Here is a 20,608-nt window from a genome sequence, read left to right as displayed (position 1 = left end):
TATCATGTTTACCTCCATAGCACTACTGGAGAATCTCCAAGAAAGTGTACTAGCTGACTGACACAGCCTCCCAACACCCAGCGAGGTAGGGAAATGTTATGGTCCCCATTTTCAGATAAGGAAACTGAAGTGAAGAAAGATTAAGTGACTGCCTCAAGATGACACAGGAAGGTTGTGGCCGAGCCAAGCTCAGAACTATTGTTTCCCGGCTAGTGAAGGTGCTCTCTGTACATAGATTGCCACCTATTTGTACTGGACCAGGGGTTCCAAAACGTTTTGACACCGGGGACCAATAAATCCATTCAAGAGCTTTTGGAGGACCGGTAACATGTATTTACATATTTGCATATTCATTAAGCAAATGATGAATATGCAAATACATTGTTTCTGGTCCTCCCAAAGCCCCAGTGCCAACTTTAAACCACAGAAAAGTCAGTCGGGGCCACACACGTGAGATAAAAAAACACAACCCCTCCAAACTCCTCAAACCTCACTAATGTGGCCCCAACTGTGCTTGTGTATGCTGGGACAGAGTTCTGGGGAAGGGTGCCAATGAGTGCTGGGGCAGGAGACAGGGTGCTTGTGGGTGCTGGGGCAGGGTACTTGTGGGAGTCTGGGGGGGGAGGGGACAGGGACCAATACCTGGGGATCCTGTAATTGCCAAGGCCCAGGAAGTGCATGGGCTGCTCCCCCGTCCCCCAATCAGCGGCACGGTACCTGACACGCTGGTCCATTGCATGCCTGATGCTTTCCTGCGTGGGGTAGGGGGAGTCCCAGACCACGCCATCCCCAACTGCTCGGGCAGCGCGCACCTTGCTCCTCTGCTCCCCATGTGCCGACTGAGCAGCCAGAGCCGGCGCAATCCTGGATCCGCACCCACTCCCCTACACACAGGAAGGCAGCAAGGGAACAAAGTCCCCATGCATGATGAACCAGCATTTTAGGTATTGCGCTGACTGTTGGTGTAGGGGGGAGAGCAGCCTCTGCACTTCCGGGACCTGGCGTGCAGCTGCAGAACTGCCCCCATGACCCATCAGGAAGCCTGCACTACCTCTGTGGTCCCTGGAGGTAGCATCAGCGTGGCTTGCATCTTGGGGACTGGGGGCAGCGAGGCGGGCTCTCTTGCAAAAATATTTCTGATGCCTGGTATTTTTTTTCCATGGACCGGTATCGGGCCACAGACCATAGTTTGAGAAATGCTGTACTGGACTATATATGATGTGAAGAGGGGCTGTTAGCTACCTCTGTGGTGGGGAGGCATGCCAGAGGTTAGGAAGAGGCAGGCTAGGAATCTGAGCATATTAGGCACTGCAACTACCTGCTGAAGACTGGTGGGGAATTCACAGAAAATTGTCACCTGCCACCCACCAACATGTCAGGGATTCCTGGAGTAGCCTCAGAAGTCTGTCATCATGGTTCCATTGAAGTTGTGCTGCATGGGATCTAGAGGAGAGGGTATTAAGAGGCACCAGAGCCTTGGTAGAGGTATAGGGCTTCTGTGGTATAGGATGACACTGAGGCTATTTCATTGCTATGTAGACTTCCAGGTTTGGGCTTTAGCCTGATGTCTGGGACCTTCCCACAGCCTAGACTGCAGCCTGAGCTCAGAAGCCAACACAGCAATGAAAGGGCCCCACAGCCTGACCCCAGCAAGCCTGAGTTGGCTGCTGGGGTTTTCTTTGCTGTGTAGACACACCCTGTGCCTCTGGTACATCTCCTGAGATTCATTCTTTTTGGTTCTGTGTAGGTTCTGTGTAGTATCTGAGCATCATGGGCCTCGTCCCATTGGGGAGAAAATTCCACCCAGTGATGGAAAAATTTGTAAGAAAATTCTATGAGGGAAGCGTTGACACATTTCCCTGTTGGCACAGCCCTGGCCAAACAGGAGAGAATGATCTGGCTCTCCCAATTTTATCCTTTAATTATCAAATTGCAGTTTTCTGGCAAGTAACATGCATTTATTTGAAATAAAGCAATAGCAATCTTTAATAATATAATTGTTGAACACTTGCTTTCATACAGTACTTCAGTTGCTAAATAAATACAGCACCAATATCTATCCCCTTCTTTAAAAAAAAACAATAACAAAACCCAAAACAGTAGAGAAACAGGCAACAGAGTTATTTCTTGCCCCATGCCAGACATTCGTGTCATAAAGGTGGCTCAACACAAGGTGGCATTCATTGGCTGCTTACCCATTACTGCAGTAGTCATTATTCCAGTCCACAGTCTGTGCTGGAGGATTTCTGCACCCTGAACGAACATACTCCATTGCTTGAGTGACAACTTGTGCAGCTGTAGATGTTGGGTTGATGATATTCTGATAATCAGGTTGAAGAGTAAATCCCTATAAGAAAAAGGAAGCCAATACAATGTACAATAAACTGAGCAACAGTTTAGGTACAAAAATCTTTTTAAAGTAGCACGTGTAGAGCAAAATGTCAGGGTGTGTCTACACTGTACCCATAGCTTGAAATGAGCTATGCAATTTGAGCTATGCAAATTGTGTGGCTTATTTTGAGTGTATTTCGAAATAGCTTATTTAGAAATTTGGCACTTTCTATATAGGCATTATACAGTGTCTTGTTTAAAAGATGCAGAATAGCTATTTCAGGATACCGGAAATATCCCGAAATTGCACCTCTGTCTAGACATATCCTCAGAGTCCTTTGCCTTGGCAAACTTAAAACAGGTAGAATGTGTGTGGATGGTTTTACTTGATTTGGGAAACAAAACGAACTATCTTGTTAAATTACACACTTGGAACTAAGAGCCATGGAACAGAATCAAATGAAAAGTAAAGGACAACTGAATCAACATGGGGGAGGGGGAGGTGAGTCTGTTTGTGCCATAGACTTTGCATTTTGATTAAACCTAAGGATTCACTAGTAGTTAATTCCCAGAATATGCAACAGAATCTTTTTGAAGGATACAGGCAGCAGGTGGCTGAGTGTTTTATTAGACTATACCTATTCACATATTGTTCTCTAAACCCTTTTTCTTCATTCAGTCACAAAGGGACCATCTGCTTCGTCTTTTATTTGTACTTCTTTCTCAACTAAACAAAAATTCAACCAAAGCTTTTTAACAGTTGCTGCACTAATGTAGCAAAAGCTATTTGAAACCAACAAGAAGAGGAAACAAACAGAGAATGCAAATATATATATATATATATATATATATATATATAGTAACTGACAAGCGATAATGGTTTTTGGCATATTCTTTCAATATACTAGCATGTTTAAACTGTCTTTCAAAACTAAGAGAGTTGTTAGAATTTCAAGGGCACCATGTATTGATTTAATATACTAAGAATATCCTAAATAAACATAAAGAATGTTTCCATAAGGTTAGAAGTACTTCATAGTTAAGAACATATGAATGTAATATTAAACCAACTTGTGGTTGCTGGAAGAAAATTCAGATCAAACTCAGTACTCGGGCAAGCAGATAAAATTCCCACTGAAGTCAATAGGAGGTGCACCTGCTAAAGCAAAGGTTGAATCTGGTCTAACATATTTAGTTTGAAAATCCACTCTTTCTGGCCAGAGTTAATATATGGCATACTTGTGCCTAAATGAATGACTTTTTAGTTTAAGTGTTTTGTAGGTGGTTGCTTTATATATTCTTTTTCATAGGAAAGGCTGCTGGGGAGATTTATTTCCTATTTCTGATTTAATAAATAAGCCATGTAAGTAAGGGTATGTCTACACTAACACCCTAGTTCGAACTAGGGTGGTTAATGTAGGCAACCGGAGTTGCAAATGAAGCCCGGGATTTGAATTTCCCGGGCTTCATTTGCATATTGCCGGGCGCCGCCATTTTTAAATGTCCGCTAGTTTGGACTCCGTGCCCGCGGCTACACGCAGCACAAACTAGGTAGTTCGGACTAGGCTTCCTATTCCAAACTGCCGTTACTCCTCGTGGAGTTTGTGCCGCGTGTAGCCGCGGGCACGGAGTCCAAACTAGCGGACATTTAAAAATGGCGGCGCCCGGCAATATGCAAATGAAGCCCGGGAAATTCAAATCACGGGCTTCATTTGCAACTCCGGTTGCCTACATTAACCACCCTAGTTCGAACTAGGGTGGTAGTGTAGACATACCCTAAGTAATTAAGAAAGAAGGAAAGAAAGAAAAAGATTTTTAGTTGCTGTTTGGCCCCTAAGAAAGAACCTCTTTTAAAAACAAAATGTCACTTCCCTCTTCAAATCATTCCACTGGCTCCCTGTTTTTCACTGTATTACATTTGAGTTTCTTATTAATACCTTCAAAGCTTTTTAGAGCTCTGTTCCACCTGCTTATCTGATGTCTTATCATGCCCCCACATTATTCCACCAAAAATGATCACCATCTTATCCACTTCTCCTACAATCTTCTCCAGACCTTCTTCCACACTATGCATACCAAGCTCTCCATTTTCTCTTTCAAATCCTACCAGAAAATCTACTTATACTGTGAGGGATGATTGCAAACCACTGTCCAACTAATGGTGGATAGGTTGTGGGATAACCTACTTGAGGCACTACTGGAATATAAATAATGCTTCATAATTACAAACAATAAGGGTGCAATATTCTATGATCTTTAATTGAGCAAAATTCCCATTGATTTTTATCAGAGACAGAATCAAATGAAAAAGAGTCTAACACATCAGGAAATGGCAGACAGATAAATAGTGACACATTTTTAAAGTGCATATACACAAATGCTAGAAGTCTAAATAATAATATGGGTGAACTAGAGTGCCTAGTTTTAAAGGAGGATATTGATATAATAAACATCACGGAAACTTGGTGGAATGACAATCAATGGGACACAGTCATACCAGGGTACAAAATATATCGGAAGGATAGAACAAGTTGTGCTGGTGGGGAAGTGGCACTATACATGAAAGAAAATGTAGAATCAAATGAAGTAAAAATCTTAAATGGGCCTAAATGTTCCATAGAATCTCTATGGATAGTAATTCCACACTCCAGTAATAAGAATATAGCAGTAGGGATATATTATCGACCACCTGATCAGGACAGTGATAGTGACTGTGAAATGCTAAGGGAGATTAGAGAGGCTATCAAAATAAAAAAACCCAATAATAGTGGGGGATTTGAACTATCCCCATATTGACTAGGTACACGTCACCTCAGGACGGGATGAAGAGATAAAATTTCTTGACTGCTTAAATGACTGCTTCTTGGAGCAGATGGTTTTGGAACCCACAAGGGGAGAGGCTATTCTTGATTTAGTCCTAAGCGGAGCACAGGATCTGATTCAAGAAGTAAATATAACTGGACCGCTTAGAAACAGTGACCATAATGTAATAAACTGTAACATTCCTGTGGTGAAAAAAACACCTCAGCAGCCCAACACTGTAGCATTTAACATCAGAAAGGGGAACTACACAAAAAATGAGGAAGTTGTTTAAACAGAAATTAAAAGGTACAGTGACAAAAGTAAAATCTCTGCAAACTGCATGAAAACTTTTGAAAGACACCATCATAGAGGCCCAATTAAAATGTATTCCCCAAATTAAAAAACACAGTAAGAGAACCAAAAAAGTGCCACCATAGCATAACAACCAAGTAAAAGAAGCAGTGGGAGATAAAAAAACATATTTTAAAAAGTGGAAGTCAAATACCAGTAAGGAAAATAGAAAGGAGCATAAACTTTGTCAAATTAAGTGTAAAAATATAATAAGAAAAGCCAAATAGGAGTTTGAAGAACAGCTAGCCAAAAACTCCAAAAGTAATAGCAAAATGTTTTTTAAGTACATCAGAAGCAGGAAGCCAGCTTAACAATCAGTGGGGCCATTGGATGATCGAGGAGCACTCAAAGATGATAGTCACTGAAGAGAAGCTAAATGAATTATTTGCTTCAGTCTTTATGGCTGAGGATATTGGGGAGATTCCCAAACCAGAGCCATTCTTTCGCCATTCTTTTGCTAGGTGACAGATCTGAGGAATTGTCTCAGATTGAGGTAATTAGAGGAGGTTTTGGAACAAACTGATAAACTTAACAGGAACAAGTCACTGGAACCAGATGGCATTCACTCAAGAGTTCTGAAAAAACTCAAATTGGAAATTGTAGAACTATTAACTATCATTTGTAACCTATCCTTTACATTAGCTTCCATACCTAATGACCAGAAGATAGCTAATACGACGCCAATATTTAAAAAGGGCTCGAGAAGTGATCCTGGCAATTACAGGCCAGTAAGTCTAATCAGTACTGGGCAAATTAGTTAAAACTATAGTAAAGAATAACATTGTCAAACACACAGATGAACATTATTTGTTGCGGGAAAGTCAACATGGTCTCTATAAAGGGAAATCATGCCTTATTAATCTGTTAGAGTACTTTGAGGGGGTCACAAACATATGGACAAGGTGGATCCAGTAATTATATTATAATTGGATTTCCAGAAAGCCTTTGACAAGGTCCCTCACCAAAGGCTCTTAAGTAAATAAGTTATCATGGGATAAAAGGGAAGGTCCTTTCATGGATTGAAAACTAGTTAAAACATAGGAAACAAAGGATAGGAATAAATGGTCAGTTTTCAGAATAGAGAGCGGTAACTAGTGGGGTCCCCTATGAGTCTGTCCTGGGACCAATTCTATTCAACTTATTTATAAATGATCTAGAGAATGGGGTATAAAGTGAGGTGGCAAAATTTGCAGACGATACCAAACTGCTCAAGACAGTTAAGACCAAAGCAGACTATGAAGAGCTTCTAAAAGATTTCAACAAACTAAGTGATTGAGCAACAAAACAGCAAATGAAATTTAATGTTGATAAATGTAAACTAATGCACATTGGAAAAAATAATCCCAAGTATACATACAATATGATGGGGACTAATTTAGCTACAATTACTCAAGAGAGAGATCTTGGAGTCATTGTGAATAGTTCTCTGAAAACATCCACTCAGTATGCAGCAGCAGTCAAAAAAGCAAATAGAATGATAGGAGTCATTAAAAAGGGATAGAAAATAAGACAGAAAATATCTTATTGCCTCTACATAAAACTATGGTATGCCCACATCTTGAATACTGCGTACAAATATGGTAGCCTCATCTCAAAAAAGATATACTGGCATTGGAAAAGGTTCAGAAAAGGGCAACAAAAATGATTAGAGGTTTGGAATGGGTTGCATATGAAGAGAGATTTAAAAGACTTGGACTTTTCAGCTTAGAAAAGAGGAGATTAAGGGATGGCGATATGATAGAGGTCTATAAAATCATGACTAGTGTGGAAAAAGTGAATAAGGAAAAGTTATTTATTCCCACAATATAAGAACTAGGGGTCACCAAATGTAATTAATAGGCAGCAGGTTTAAAATAAACAAAAGGAAGTTTTTCTTCACTCAATGCACAATCAACCTGTAGAACTCCTTCCCAGAGGATGCGGTGAAGACTAGGACTTTAACAGGGTTCAAAAAATGCTAGATAGATTCATGGAGGTTAGATCCATCAATGGTTATTAGCCAGGATTGGTAGGAATGGTGATCCTAGCCTCTGTTTCTCTGGAGGTGGATGACAGGGGAGGGATCATGTAAGGATTACCTATTGTGTTCCCTCCCTCTGGGCATGTGGTATTGGCCACTGATGGAAGACATGATACTGGGCTGGATGGACCATTTTTCTGATCCAGTATGGGCATTCTTATGTTCTTAGAGTTTTTCTTGATTGAAAACCATAGAATTGGGTCTTGTTACATTATAATAAATTGTATATAAAACATTAGTCTTGGGCAGGCCTGCCAACATTAGGGGGTGATGGCGGTGGTTGGAGGGAAAGAGGACAATTGCCCTGGGGCTCAGTGATTCTAAAGAATCCGGGACTACTACTATGATGATGGCCCTTTAGAATTGCTAACGGAGCCCCACATGGTATGCTCCAGAGTTCCACACTGCCCATTCTGGCTGACTCTGAGGGTGGCGGAGGGAGGGGGCACCGCACCATCCTTGCAGTGCTGTGGGCTGGCTGCCCAAGCTTCTTCCACCTGAGGTTCTGCCCCTTCTGGGAGTGCAGAGACAGTTTTGCCCTCCACCCCCGCACATTGCTGAAGTGCCTCATGGTCTTAGAGACATTGCTAATTCTGTTAAAAGAGGAAACTATAAAAAAGAGCTTGCTCTCAGGCATTTAGAATTATCTTTGTACCTTGGAGGTACATGCTTCTCAATGATCTTTTACCATCTTTATGAAACAAACATATACACAGCTAAGACAGATGGTTCCTCAAGGTCAGAGGAAGAGAACAACAATACAACACTAGAAGCACTTTGGCTAAAGTAATAAACTAAGGACAAATACAAATCTTGAGAGTGAAAGGAGTGTTCTGTGAGTAAGACACTGGCCTGATACTAATTGGGCTCTGATTCTAGGCTCTGCCCCAGAGTTCTTGTGTGACCTTGGATAAGTCACTTTAGCTCCAATCTTGCAAAGTTTATACATGTGATTAGTCTCACAGGGTATGTCTACACTACCCCGCTAGTTCGAACTAGCGGGGTAATGTAGGCATACCGCACTTGCAAATGAAGCCCGGGATTTGAATTTCCCGGGCTTCATTTGCATAAGCGGGGAGCCGCCATTTTTAAATCCCCGCTGGTTCGAACCCCATGTAGCGCGGCTACACGGGGCTCGAACTAGGTAGTTCAGACTAGGTAGTCCGAACTAGGTAGTTCGGACTAGGTTCCTATTCCTATACCAGTAGTTCGGAATAGGAACCTAGTCCGAACTACCTAGTTTGAGCCCCGTGTAGCCGCGCTACACAGGGTTCGAACCAGCGGGGATTTAAAAATGGCGGCTCCCCGCTTATGCAAATGAAGCCCGGGAAATTCAAATCCCGGGCTTCATTTGCAAGTGCGGTATGCCTACATTACCCTCCTAGTTCGAACTAGGAGGGTAGTGTAGACATACCCACAGAGTTGGTATTATCTGTGCTGAAATGTATGATTATGCTTCAGTGCTTTGCTGTGCCTCAGTTCTCCAATATATAAAACAGGGGTAATAATTCTTCCTGTTCTGCAGTCTTGATCTGTCATGTCTATTTGGGCTCCACTGAAGTTATCTGCTCTCCTCAACTCTTCCATCAGCCCACCTCAGGGGACAGAGCAAACAATAACAAACTACAGTAAACTTCCGATAATCCGGCACCTTTAGGACCCAGGGGGTGCCGGATTATCAGATATGCCGGACTATCAGAAGGGGGGGCTATGAGGGGTCTGGATTGGGGTGGGAGGGGATGCCACTCCGGATCCCTCATAGCCCCCCTTACGATAGTCCGGCTCTGCCCCAGGCGTCCCTGATTCAGCCGCTGCTGGTCAGGTTCAGCAGCAGCTGAATCAGGGATGCCTGCAATAGAGCAGCTGGGGTGCTGCCGGGTTGGTTCCACAGCGCCTAGGGGCGGCGCTACGGCACCAACCCAGCAGCACTCCAGCTGCTCTTGGGGACGCCTGGGACAGAGCAGCTGGGGTACTGCCTGGTTGGTCCCGTAGCGCTGACCCTCGGGGCTGTGGGACCAACCCGGCAGCACCCCAGCTGCTCTTGGGGATGCCTGGGGCAGAGCAGCTGGAGTGCTGCCGGGTTGGTCCTGCAGCGCCAAAGGACAGGCTTCCTGGAATCAGCCGCTGATCTGTTTCAGCAGCGGCTGACTCGGGGACCCCTGGGGCAGAGCAGCTGGGGTCCTGCCGGGTTGGTCCCGCAGCGCCGTCCTTTGGCGCTGCGGGACCAACCCGGCAGCACTCCAGCTGCTCTGCCCCAGGCATCCCCAAGAGCAGCTGGGGTGCTGCCAGGTTGGTCCCGCAGCCCCGAGGGGCAGTGCTATGAGACCAACCCGGCAGCACCCCAGCTGCTCTGCTCCTGGCTTCCCCGATTCAGCTGCTGGTCAGTTTCAGCAGCAGCTAAATGGGGGAAGCCTGTCCGGCTGCCCCAGCACTTCTGGGTTCCTGATGGTGCCGGACCATCAGGAGTCCCGGAGCATTGGATGCCAGACTAATGGAATTTTACTGTACTCAAAAGAGCCTCAAACAACACTCAAGTTGCACAGAGAGCTTTGATTACAGCAGTCTCCAATGCATTTCTGCCTTCAGCACAGATAGTCCTTGAGCTTTGACCCATCATGGGTCACAGTTAGCTTTACTTTAAAGGCCCATTTTACTTGAGAATTGTGTGTGTGGATGAGAACTGGGTTCTAGGCATCACTCAAGCTAACACTGAAGTGAAGACATGCCTTTAAATTGTAAACGCTTCAAGTTAAGAACTCTTATTCTGTATGAACAGTCTTTGACTAAATGGGGCTCTGATCTTAGTTAAGGCTTTGTGGGGTTATTATAATATGAATATTGCTGAGCACATATATACCAAAGTGAAATATAATTTAAGAATTCCAGAACTACTCAAAATGAAGGGCCAAAAAATTATGATCATATCCAAAACGTAAATATTAAATATTTCAGCCTTTTCACATGCTGCAAATATATATATGTCCAATATAGGAAGACAGCCTCATATTAGGCTTGTAATAAATATTTGTGCATTATTTATGTAACTCCTTAACACACAATGATGAAATAAAAAGTGTTCAGAAAATGAGTGCTTAGAGGTCTAATTAAACAATGCTGAATGTTTTGCATTGTAATACTCAAGAGAAAAATCACCAACTGTTTTGCAACATGCCTAGAATTTTAAATTTCATTTTCGTGTGCCAGATTGAAATAAAAATAGGGAACTTGATAAAGATTAATTTGGTGTCAGAAGGGACATTTGCTCTTTAATTAGATTTCTCTAGCCCTCACAGTTTTGTTGCACCACTATAGCAAGTCCTAAAAAGCCTGCAGCAGAACTAAACAGTGATCCTCATCTCCACACTTTACTGGGAACTAATTTCATTTCCTGCCTGTCTGGAGAGGTATTTTCAACAGGCATCAATGTTTTTGTCTTCACAACTGATTTATTCATCAATCTCAATGTGATTTTTTTTAAACCTTTAAATTACATCCAAATCCTAAAGCATCTGTTTATTACACAAGGAAATTGAAAATCTGTCTGTGTGATATCATACAAAGATTTTCCCTTAAGGTTATAAAGGAAGTTGACAGATATTAATGATTTTTTTCTCTTGACCTCATTCGAAGACATAGTGTAACAAAAAGGGGAAGAAATCTGGACATATACAGCAGGGCCATGAGTTTATTTTATAAAATACATAGTAGAAAAAATGAGACTATTATTTCTGGCAGGCTATGCAATCACATTGGAGTATACATTTATTTTCTAAAATAAGCCCCAACAACCAAACGTATACGGAAATGAGCCATTATTTTTTTTTAAAACAGTGTACATTAATCTTCCACCTTTTTTTTCTCTTAACACACTATCTGGGCATTAGACAATAAAAGCCGTGTTTCAGCTGATCCTGCATGTTTACAAAGCTGGGACAGAGGTGATAAAGAGCCTTCCTCCCCACCACAGGGTCATCGCTATCAGGAGGTGGATGAGGCAAGCAGGTGCTATGCTGGACTAATTCCAGTGTCAGCCCTAGGCTAGCCTTTCGAGTAAGGGCAAGGGGTGGCTGGGACAGGACAACACCATGTCCCCATCCTTCTCTGCACAGTCCAACAGAGCACAGAACGTTTAAGAGTGGGGAGTGAATAGGAGGGTGCACCAATGTCTGCAGAGGGAAGGAAGGGATGAATATCCTTTCAAAGGGCCAACAGGCTAAGCACGTGTTTCCCCCGACCCCTGAATTTCAGCCAGAATCCTTGACAACACCCAAGTGAAGTCAATGGTGTAAAGCTGATACCTGATCCACAGGTAGGGTTGTCAGGTGTCCAGTTTTCTATCGGAGAGTCCAGTATTTGCACCCTCTGTCCGGTAGAAAAATTCAGAAAATACCGGACATGTGCAATCCTTCCTAGGAGTACAGGATCTTTCAAAAAGGCGCCCCATTGTTGAAAAAACCACGTTTAAACTGCAGTTTCAGTTTCGAAATGGCACTGGTTCGAAACAGCGCCATGACGCAATTATGCAAATGAAGCACAGGATATTTAAATCCCTGCCAACAGAGGGGTGTAGTTTAGACGTAGCCTCTGAGCCAGCACCGCTTCCCACAGCTCCCCTTGGCTGGAAACGATGAACCGCAGCCAATGGGAGTTATAAGGCTCCATGCCTATGGACGTTTAGATAAACAAAGCACCTTGTGGCCCCCCAGTGGCTTATCCAGGTGGGCCCATGACCCAACTTTAAAAATCCCTAAACTACACCACCAGATTGTCTGGAAGGGCCAGCAGACTGGCTCTTAAACCAGCAAAATGCAGCTTCTGTGCTCATGCTCATCACTGTGACTATTCTTGTGTTGCCTTGTTCCTGCTTCCCCTACCTTGCATCCTGACTTGTCACAGCCCTATCCCTGGCTGAAAACTCCCCTTTCCAATTGCCCTGGAGATTCTGGCTTTGATCACTTGACTCCCAGCTGTGGTAACCAGTTCCTAACCTCTGGCCTGACTCTTGGCTCTGTTTTCTGACTACTGCCTCCAGCACTGACCCTAGCCCCCAATTTCCAATGCTCAGTTCTTGATGCTCCAACTGCTAAGCCTGATGCCTACTCAACCTCTAGGTTAGACTGCCCATATCCCAGGTGCCTGATAATGCATTTGGTATCTTTGATAGACATGTCAGATTTTTTGTCTGTGCAATATGGGTAAATGATTCCCATCCTTATTTCTAGACACCATATTTTAAACCGCTTTTTAAATTTTGTGGTGAGTATGAAAGAAAAAAGGGTTACAATATTTTTATCATTTTTATGTTATGTCAGTACAGCAAAATATACAGTATAATGCAAATCTACTTATGGACTTCAGGATGCCTATTGTCTACAGCGTATGTTATGCCCCAGGCTTCACATGGCACAACACAGCATATTACAACATATCATTGCCAGCAGGATTTGTTAAAGGTGGCACTTTTTTCACACTGTTGAAATACATGCAACATCTACCAAAAGTAGTAATCCCACTTTTTCCCTCTCCTTTTGGGAAATGTTCAACATGATGTAATGGCCACTATTGAAGTCATATTTTATTTAATATATTTTATGTTATGTAATTTTTAAATAATGCACCATACAACAGTGTTTACATTTATGTGATGGTGATCATGGTGCCATAACCACATATGCTATTTAAAACCATCCAACTTCTGCACTATTAAATAACATCATGTTATCCATTAAATAATCACAGCCTGATTTTTAAACCCGTATACATAAATTGTGTCCCAAGCTTTGTGTACACAGGGCATTTATATGAGCAAACGGGATATTTCAGAAATCTGGAAGAATGCAAAAACGAGAAGAAAACATTGAGCGTGAAACACAATGATGAATCTGATTTTCGATAGTCCCACACCGTGCCTGACCATTTATAACAAGTGGGTATAAAATACACCACTATAACTTGGTAGTATTTTATACTCACTTTACAATGATGCAAATGATTACAGAAGGTGAAATGGAAAATCAGGCCCAGTTACATCTAAATCTTGCGATCTCAAGATACACACCACCTTACTCCCCTCCCCAAAATCACGAATGCTGTGCTACATTTTAGAATATAAAACTTTATTTACTGGGAGCCTTATCCTCCATAAAATTATTTAGCTTCAATGAAGGTGTACATCTTTACAACACCGGAGGACTGGCACTTGAAAGTCCATATCTTGAGGTACCCAGTATATAAACATGGCCTTACTCAATCAGACTCCCACTAAAATTCAATGGGAATTTGTTAGAGCAGGGACTGATATAAAAACAAATACAATTTTAATATGAACATCGGGAAATGGTCCCTTATTTTCAATAGCTTTGTAAACTATGTCTTTAAATCAACCTTTCTTAAGTAAATCCTTAACTTTCACCTATTCCTTAGGTTATTTTCTCCCTCACAGGCTGATTTCTCTAAGTAACAGTAATTAACTTTTGTAACATAAACTCCCTTTCCTGTAGGAGTTATGTAATTTTAGTTTCCAGGAGCCAATCTTTAGGGGCACACAAGGCTGGCAACAGACTTTGCTGGACCCTGTGGAATGGGGGCTTGGCTCTGGGTCCATTGGAAGGGGCGAGGTCCCGGGTGGGAGAGGCAGGACTGGGGGTTAACCTCCCCCAGCCAGATCTCAGTGCAACCTGGACTGTACTACTCAGGAATCCAGCTGCTGCCATGGAAACAGCCATGGCAGCTCGGAGGCCCAGGCTCTTTTAAATTGCCAGATCCTGGGGAAAGTATCCTCCCTTTGTTTTCCTCTATCAGCAACCCTAGGGGCTCTGCTCACATGAAACTGTTCCCCAAAAAGCTTGAAAGCTCATGATTGAGAACTTACTTGCTGCATTGTAGGAGAATGTAAAGCAGACTGGACCTGCATTGGAAGTTGGTTTCCAATGGACTGCTGCATTGTAATTGGCTGGTGTTGCTGTATGTTAAGATGCTGATGGAGAGGTGGGCTAATCTGAAGTGGTGGAGGTGGGGACACAGCCATATTTGCTATGGAAACAGTCACTGGCATTTGGTTGTTGGGCTTGGGTGCAATATTCCTGGGGATATTAGCGTGCATGGCAGTTATGTGCGGATTCATTCCGGGTTGTTGGTGATAATGGGAGCTTAGGTACAGTGCAGAATGAGCCTGTGTGGGCCCATGGAACACTGACTGTTTGGAATTCATCATCTGAGGCGCTTGCGATGGCTTAACATCAACAGGTTCGGTGTAGCTCTGTGGAGAAAACAAACAAACAAACAAACAGTCTTTAGAGACAGCTGTTTTTCTGAGATCTATTTACTGAACAAATGAACCTCCACATCATTCCATCCCAGACCAAAATACGTTCATGTTCTGCAATGATACTTGGAAGCACCATGCAGTGGCAAGTTACACTGTTTTGTAACTTTCCAGTAGAATTCCAGAGAATGTTGTTCTAAAAAAAATACTCATGTTTTCCTTTAGTTCTCTACTCGTTATAAGAATTCCTTTATGAAAGCAGCATATTTCAGTCATGGAGATGCTACTCAGAATGTCCTTACAGTGGTGACGGGTTATTATTCTTAAATAAATAAAGTATATTTAAAGAAATAAAGTTAACTCTGACATACCAGACAAATTTTGCATCACTACAGTAAAGACTGCACCTCTGCTTCCTGGCTTGACATTTTGACATTGCAAAATGTGGACATGATATTACTGACCTGATAAGCTACTCAGCAAATGAAAACATGAATCTAAACCTGCAACCATTACTTCTGCTATGAGCCCCTGAAAGTCAATGGGATCACTCATGTGAAGAAAGATCATTTGTGAGGGGCAATATGCGAATAGAGCAGTGGACTGGACTCAGGAGGCTTGGACTCAGTTTCCATTCCTGGCTCTCCTACTGACTTGTTGGGTCATCTTAGGCACATCCCAGCTCAATGCTTCAATTTCCAAATCTGTAAAATGGGAATAACGATACTGGCCTCATTAATAACGACCCTTGATATTTACTAATGAAAGCACTAGATAAGAGGCAAGTATTGTGATGAAGAGTGGCAGAACTGGGCACTACTGTGTGTTACTGAGTCAAATCAAAGTTCCAGTGTTGGCACATTTTATTTTTACAATATTCGGTGTTAGGATTATATGCATGTCCACATCAACTGTATTTTGTAGATTGTAAATTTGGAAATAATACAGGTGTCATGAAAAATTAATTTTAATTAGAACTTTCCCAATGAATCTAATGAAGGAGTTCTTCTTAAAGACTGATGGTACCATTTGGCCTATATAATGTTTAAAGAAAATTATCTCAATTGGCACCAAAATAGAGAAAATAAATGACCCTTTCAAAATAATTGCGGTGTTTGTCTTGTTTTCTTAAAGCAGTTATTATGCAGCATTTTCAACAATAAAGAGTTCTAATGGTTATACGTTGTTACTCTGAATTTATACTAAATGTATTCAATTCCCCATGCACTCAGTTTCTTAGAACTTCTAATTGAATTGTAAACTAGATGTGTTCTAGTAAATGCCAAATAGAGTTAAAGATTAACCACCTGGTGCTTATGGTAGGTACCCGAATAATAATGTAGCAGTTAAGGAAAGGTTGTACAGTATTTATAACCAGTGAAAAGTGAAACATGTTGGAAAAAATGGTAACTGGAAAAAGAAGTCATGTGTCAATACCATTATTCTACCACCACATCATGTTTGTCCAGTTTACAAGCCAAAATAAGTTTTCATGTTACTTTCAAAATTCGAGCATCAGATGAGCCTGTGAAAGTCTATTTGTATGCTCTCTGATGTATGATCCATCACCAACAATCAGCTAATATGCACATTACAGAAACTGGTTCATTATGTGTGATGATATACAATGAAAAAGATTATAACTTTATTTTCCCAAATGTCAAGCTTCAATACTGAAGCAGCAAAACTTATTTTCTCCTGTAAACTAAGGACAATTCAATAAAAATGATAAAATAAATGCAATTCTCTCTCTTTCTCTCTCTGAACAATATGCATGCCCCCACTCTCATAGACTAATATAAAGACAGATGCACAAATACACAAAATGAAACATGATACATAAGAATGGCCATACTGGGTCAGACCAAAGGTCCATCTAGCTCAGTATCCTGTCTGCCAACAGTGGCCAATGACAGATCCCCCAGAGGGAGTGAACAGAACAGGTAATCATCAAGTGATCCACCCCCTGTTGCTTATTCCCACCTTCTGACAGAGAGAGGCTAGAGACATCATCCTTGCCCATCCTGGCTAATAGCCACTGATGGACTTAACCTCCATAAATGTATAAGGACATAAGAATGGCCATACTGGGTCACACCAAAGGTCCATCTAACCCAGTATCCCAGTAACCCAGTGGCCAATACCTAGTGCCCCAGAGGGAGGGATCACAACAGGTAATCCTCATGTGATCCCTCCCCTGTCACCAACCTCCAGAGAAACAGAGGCTAAGGACACCATTCCTACCCATCCTGGCTAATAGCCATTGATGGACCTAACCTCCATGAATCTATCTAGCTCTGTTTAGAATCCTGTTAAAGTTCTAGCCTTCATCACATCCTCTGGCAAGGAGTTCCACAAGTTGTGCACTGAATGAAGAAAAATGTCCTTTTGTTTTTTTTAAACCTGCTGCCTATTAATTACATTTAATAAGTAAATAACTTTTCCTTATTCACTTTTTCCACACTAGTCATGATTTTATAGACCTCAATCATATCGCCACCCCTTAGTCTCCTCGGGTATGTCTACACTACAGCACTAATTCGAACTAACTTAATTCAAATTAGTTAATTCGAACTAAGATAATTCGAACTAGTGCATCTAGACCTAAAAACTAGTTCGAATTAGTGTTTTGCTAATTCGAACTAGCATGTCCACATTGAGTGGACCCTGAACCGAGGTTAAGGATGGCCGGAAGCAGTGCTGGCAGGGCATCAGGTTAGGACTTAGAGCGTGGAGCTGCTGTCTCAGGCTAGCCGAGGGCTGTGCTTAAAGGGACCCGACCCCCACCCCGGACAGACAGTTCTCAGGGGTTCCCCGCTTGCAAAGCAGTCCTGGCTTGGAGTGCCCTGAGTGCCCACACTCGGCACATCACAGCACTTGGTCATCAGCCCGGCTGCACTTGCCGCAGGCTGCCATCGGGGGGGGGGGGGGGGGACAATCAAGGGGCTGCAGGAGAGCTTCCACCCCGAGGAGCCCTCAGAGCCAGCCCAGTCCTCCCCATCAGGGGCTCATACCCCATTCCTCCCTCACCTGCTTCCACTTACCCCTCCCTAGCCCCCCTTCCTGATGTACAAAATAAAGGACACGTGTGTTCAAAAATAGAAACTCTCTTTATTGAAAAAACTGGGGGAGACTGGGAAAAGGAGGTGGGAGGGGGAAGAGAGAGGGTGGGAGAGGGGAGGGCAACTAAAATGATCAGGGTTTTGGAACAGGTCCCATATGAAGAGAGGCTAAAGAGACTGGGACTTTTCAGTTTAGAAAAGAGGAGACTGAGGGGGGATATGATAGAGGTCTATAAAAGCATGAGTGGTGTGGAGAGGGTGCATAAAGAAACGTTTTTCATTAGTTCCCATAATAGAAGGACTAGAGGACACCAAATGAAATGAATGGGTAGCAGGCTTCAAACTAATAACAGAAAGTTCTTCACAAAGCAAATAGTCAACCTGTGGAACTCCTTGCTGCAGGAGGCTGTCAAGGCTAGACCTATAACAGAGTTTAAAGAGAAGTTAGATCAATTCATGGAGGTTGGGTCCACGGAGTGGTATTAGCCAGGGGGTAGAAATGGTCCCTGGCCTCTGTTTGTGGAAGTCTGGAGATGGATGGCATGAGACAAATGGCTTGGTCGTTGTCTTTGGTCCATCCCCTCCAGGGTACCTAGTGTTGGCCACTGTCGGCAGACAGGCTACTGGGCTAGATGGACCTTTGCTCTGAGTCAGTACGGCCATTCTTATGTTTTTATGTTCTAAGATCAGGGCTCAGGGTCGGGGTCTCACTCAACCACCTTGATTTTCATGCAAACCTGCTCCTGGGTGGCCAGGCTGGCAGCTAGCCTGCCCTATATGGCCACTTTCCTGTGCCTAGTGCGGAGGTCGTGGACATTGGCGGCTTCCCCCCAAACCTCAATGAGGTCCACGATGTCTGCACTAAACCAGGCAGGCGCCCGCCTCTTGCAACCCCGGGCAGGCTCCTGGGAGCCGCCAGCCTGGTCCCGGGAAGAGGCGGAGGGCTGCGTGGCAGCAGGTGGCTGGCTCATGCTGTGCCAGGTGCAGGGTCTGCTGGCTGGGTGCTGGCAGGCTTGTACCTGGCACGGGCACCGTAGCCAGACCGTGCCCCTTTAAGGGCTCCGGGGCCGGGAGGAGGGCAGACGAGTTTCCCTGGTGGTGCCCAGAGTGGCCACCTCCCACTAGAGGGCTAGCCTCCCACTAGTTCGAATTAAGTGGCTACACAGCCCTTAATTTGAACTACTGAATTCGAACTAGGCGTTAGTCCTCGTGGAATGAGGTTTACCTAGTTGGAATTAAGCGCTCCGCTAGTTCGAATTAAGTTCGAACTAGTGGTTTGTATGTGTAGCGCCTATCAAAGTTAATTCGAACTAACGGTTGTTAGTTCGAATTAACTTTGTAGTGTAGACATACCCCTATTTTCTAAGCTGAAAAGTCCAAGTCTTTTTAATCTTTCTTCATATGGGACCTGTTCCAAACCTCTAATCATTTTTGTTGCCCTTTTCTGAACCTTTTCCAATGCCAATATATCTTTTTTGAGATGAGGCTACCACATCTGCACGCAGTATTCAAAATGTGGGTGCACCATGGTTTTATATAGAGGCAATAAGATATTTTCTGTCTTATTCTCTGTCCCTTTTTTAATGACTCCTAACATTCTATTTGCTTTTTTGACTGCCGCTGCACACTGAGGGGATGTTTTCAGAGAACTATCCACAATGACACCAACATCTCTCCCTTGAGCAGTTGTAGCCAAATTAGTCCCCATCATATTGTATATATAGTTGGGATTATTTTTTCCAATGTGCAGGTGAACCCAGTTTTGAACCCAGTTAAAGACCTGGCCTTCACAGCATCCTTTGGTAAGCAGTTCCACCATTTGATTGTGCGTCGTGTGAAGAAATATTTCCTTTTGTTTGCTTTAATCCTTCTACCTTTAATTTCATTTGGTGACCCTGAGTTCTTGTATTATGGGGGCAAGTAAATTTTTCCTTATTTACTTCTCCACACTAGCCATGATTTTATAAGACCTCCATAACATTATCATATCATATCCCCCTTTATCTCCTCTTTTCTAATCTGAAAAGTCTTATTATGACCATATAACCCATTTTGGCTGGGATAGTTCCTTTTTTAAGCCCTGTCCCTGTCCCACACGACACCCTTTTTTGGAGGGGAGGGGCAAAACTGGGCATTTATCTTGTTTGCTTTTGCCAAATGAGCTGTTAAGAGCAAACAGGACGAATGCCCAAATTTGCCAGAAAAGTCAGGTGCGCCTCCCTAAAGGGTGTGTGTGAGTGGCAATGTTCTGGGGAGAAGGATAGGAGCCTCCTATATCCTGTCTTTCCAATCAAGTAGTGATCAGGTGTTATGTGCTCATTCTGCACTCATTACTAACATAACTCCACTACTTTCAATGCACTTGTATAAAGGATGAATTTGGCCCTTTATACTAAATTATTCACAGGACACCAGGACATTAGATGTTGGCAGTTGCACAGGCTTATGCTGGGAATGAATCTCTCTCTCTCTCTCTCACACACACACACACACACACACACACACACACACACACACACACACACACACACACACACACACACACACACACACACACACACACACACACATCCTGCATTGGGCTGGCAAGAGTTAACCAGGCCTATATGACCAAGAGAGCACCCCCCCCACAGCCCTGGTCCAACTGGAGGACCAGTATAAAAGCCAGGGGAAATGCTCAATCAAGCCTGACCACCTCAGAGGAAGGAGCTGCTGACACAGCTCTGAAGCAGGAGCAGCAGGCAGATGCTGCGGCAGAGACCAGCCAGAAGAGACCAG

General features: G+C 43.2%; 1 protein-coding gene across 4 annotated transcripts in view; it reads right to left on the bottom strand.

Annotated features, from left to right (window-relative positions):
- Positions 1 to 20,608, bottom strand: part of TOX (thymocyte selection associated high mobility group box) — a 295,231-nt gene that overhangs the window by 2,136 nt on the left and 272,487 nt on the right. For 2 of the 4 annotated variants that reach the window (XM_006113630.4, XM_075920650.1), the window contains 3 exons: positions 14,376 to 14,762; positions 2,196 to 2,347; positions 1,369 to 1,443 (listed from right to left, as the gene is read on the bottom strand). In XM_006113630.4, the coding sequence (XP_006113692.2) occupies positions 1,369 to 1,443; positions 2,196 to 2,347; positions 14,376 to 14,762 (614 nt within the window). Of the gene's footprint in view, positions 1 to 1,318; positions 1,444 to 2,195; positions 2,348 to 14,375; positions 14,763 to 20,608 lie in introns of all 4 variants that reach the window. The other 2 variants (XM_075920651.1, XM_006113629.4) reach the window with 2 other exon arrangements.

Source organism: Pelodiscus sinensis, chromosome 2 (assembly GCF_049634645.1).
Source record: "Pelodiscus sinensis isolate JC-2024 chromosome 2, ASM4963464v1, whole genome shotgun sequence".
NCBI classification, from domain to species: domain Eukaryota; kingdom Metazoa; phylum Chordata; order Testudines; family Trionychidae; genus Pelodiscus; species Pelodiscus sinensis.
This window is presented reverse-complemented; position numbering and strand designations above follow the sequence as displayed.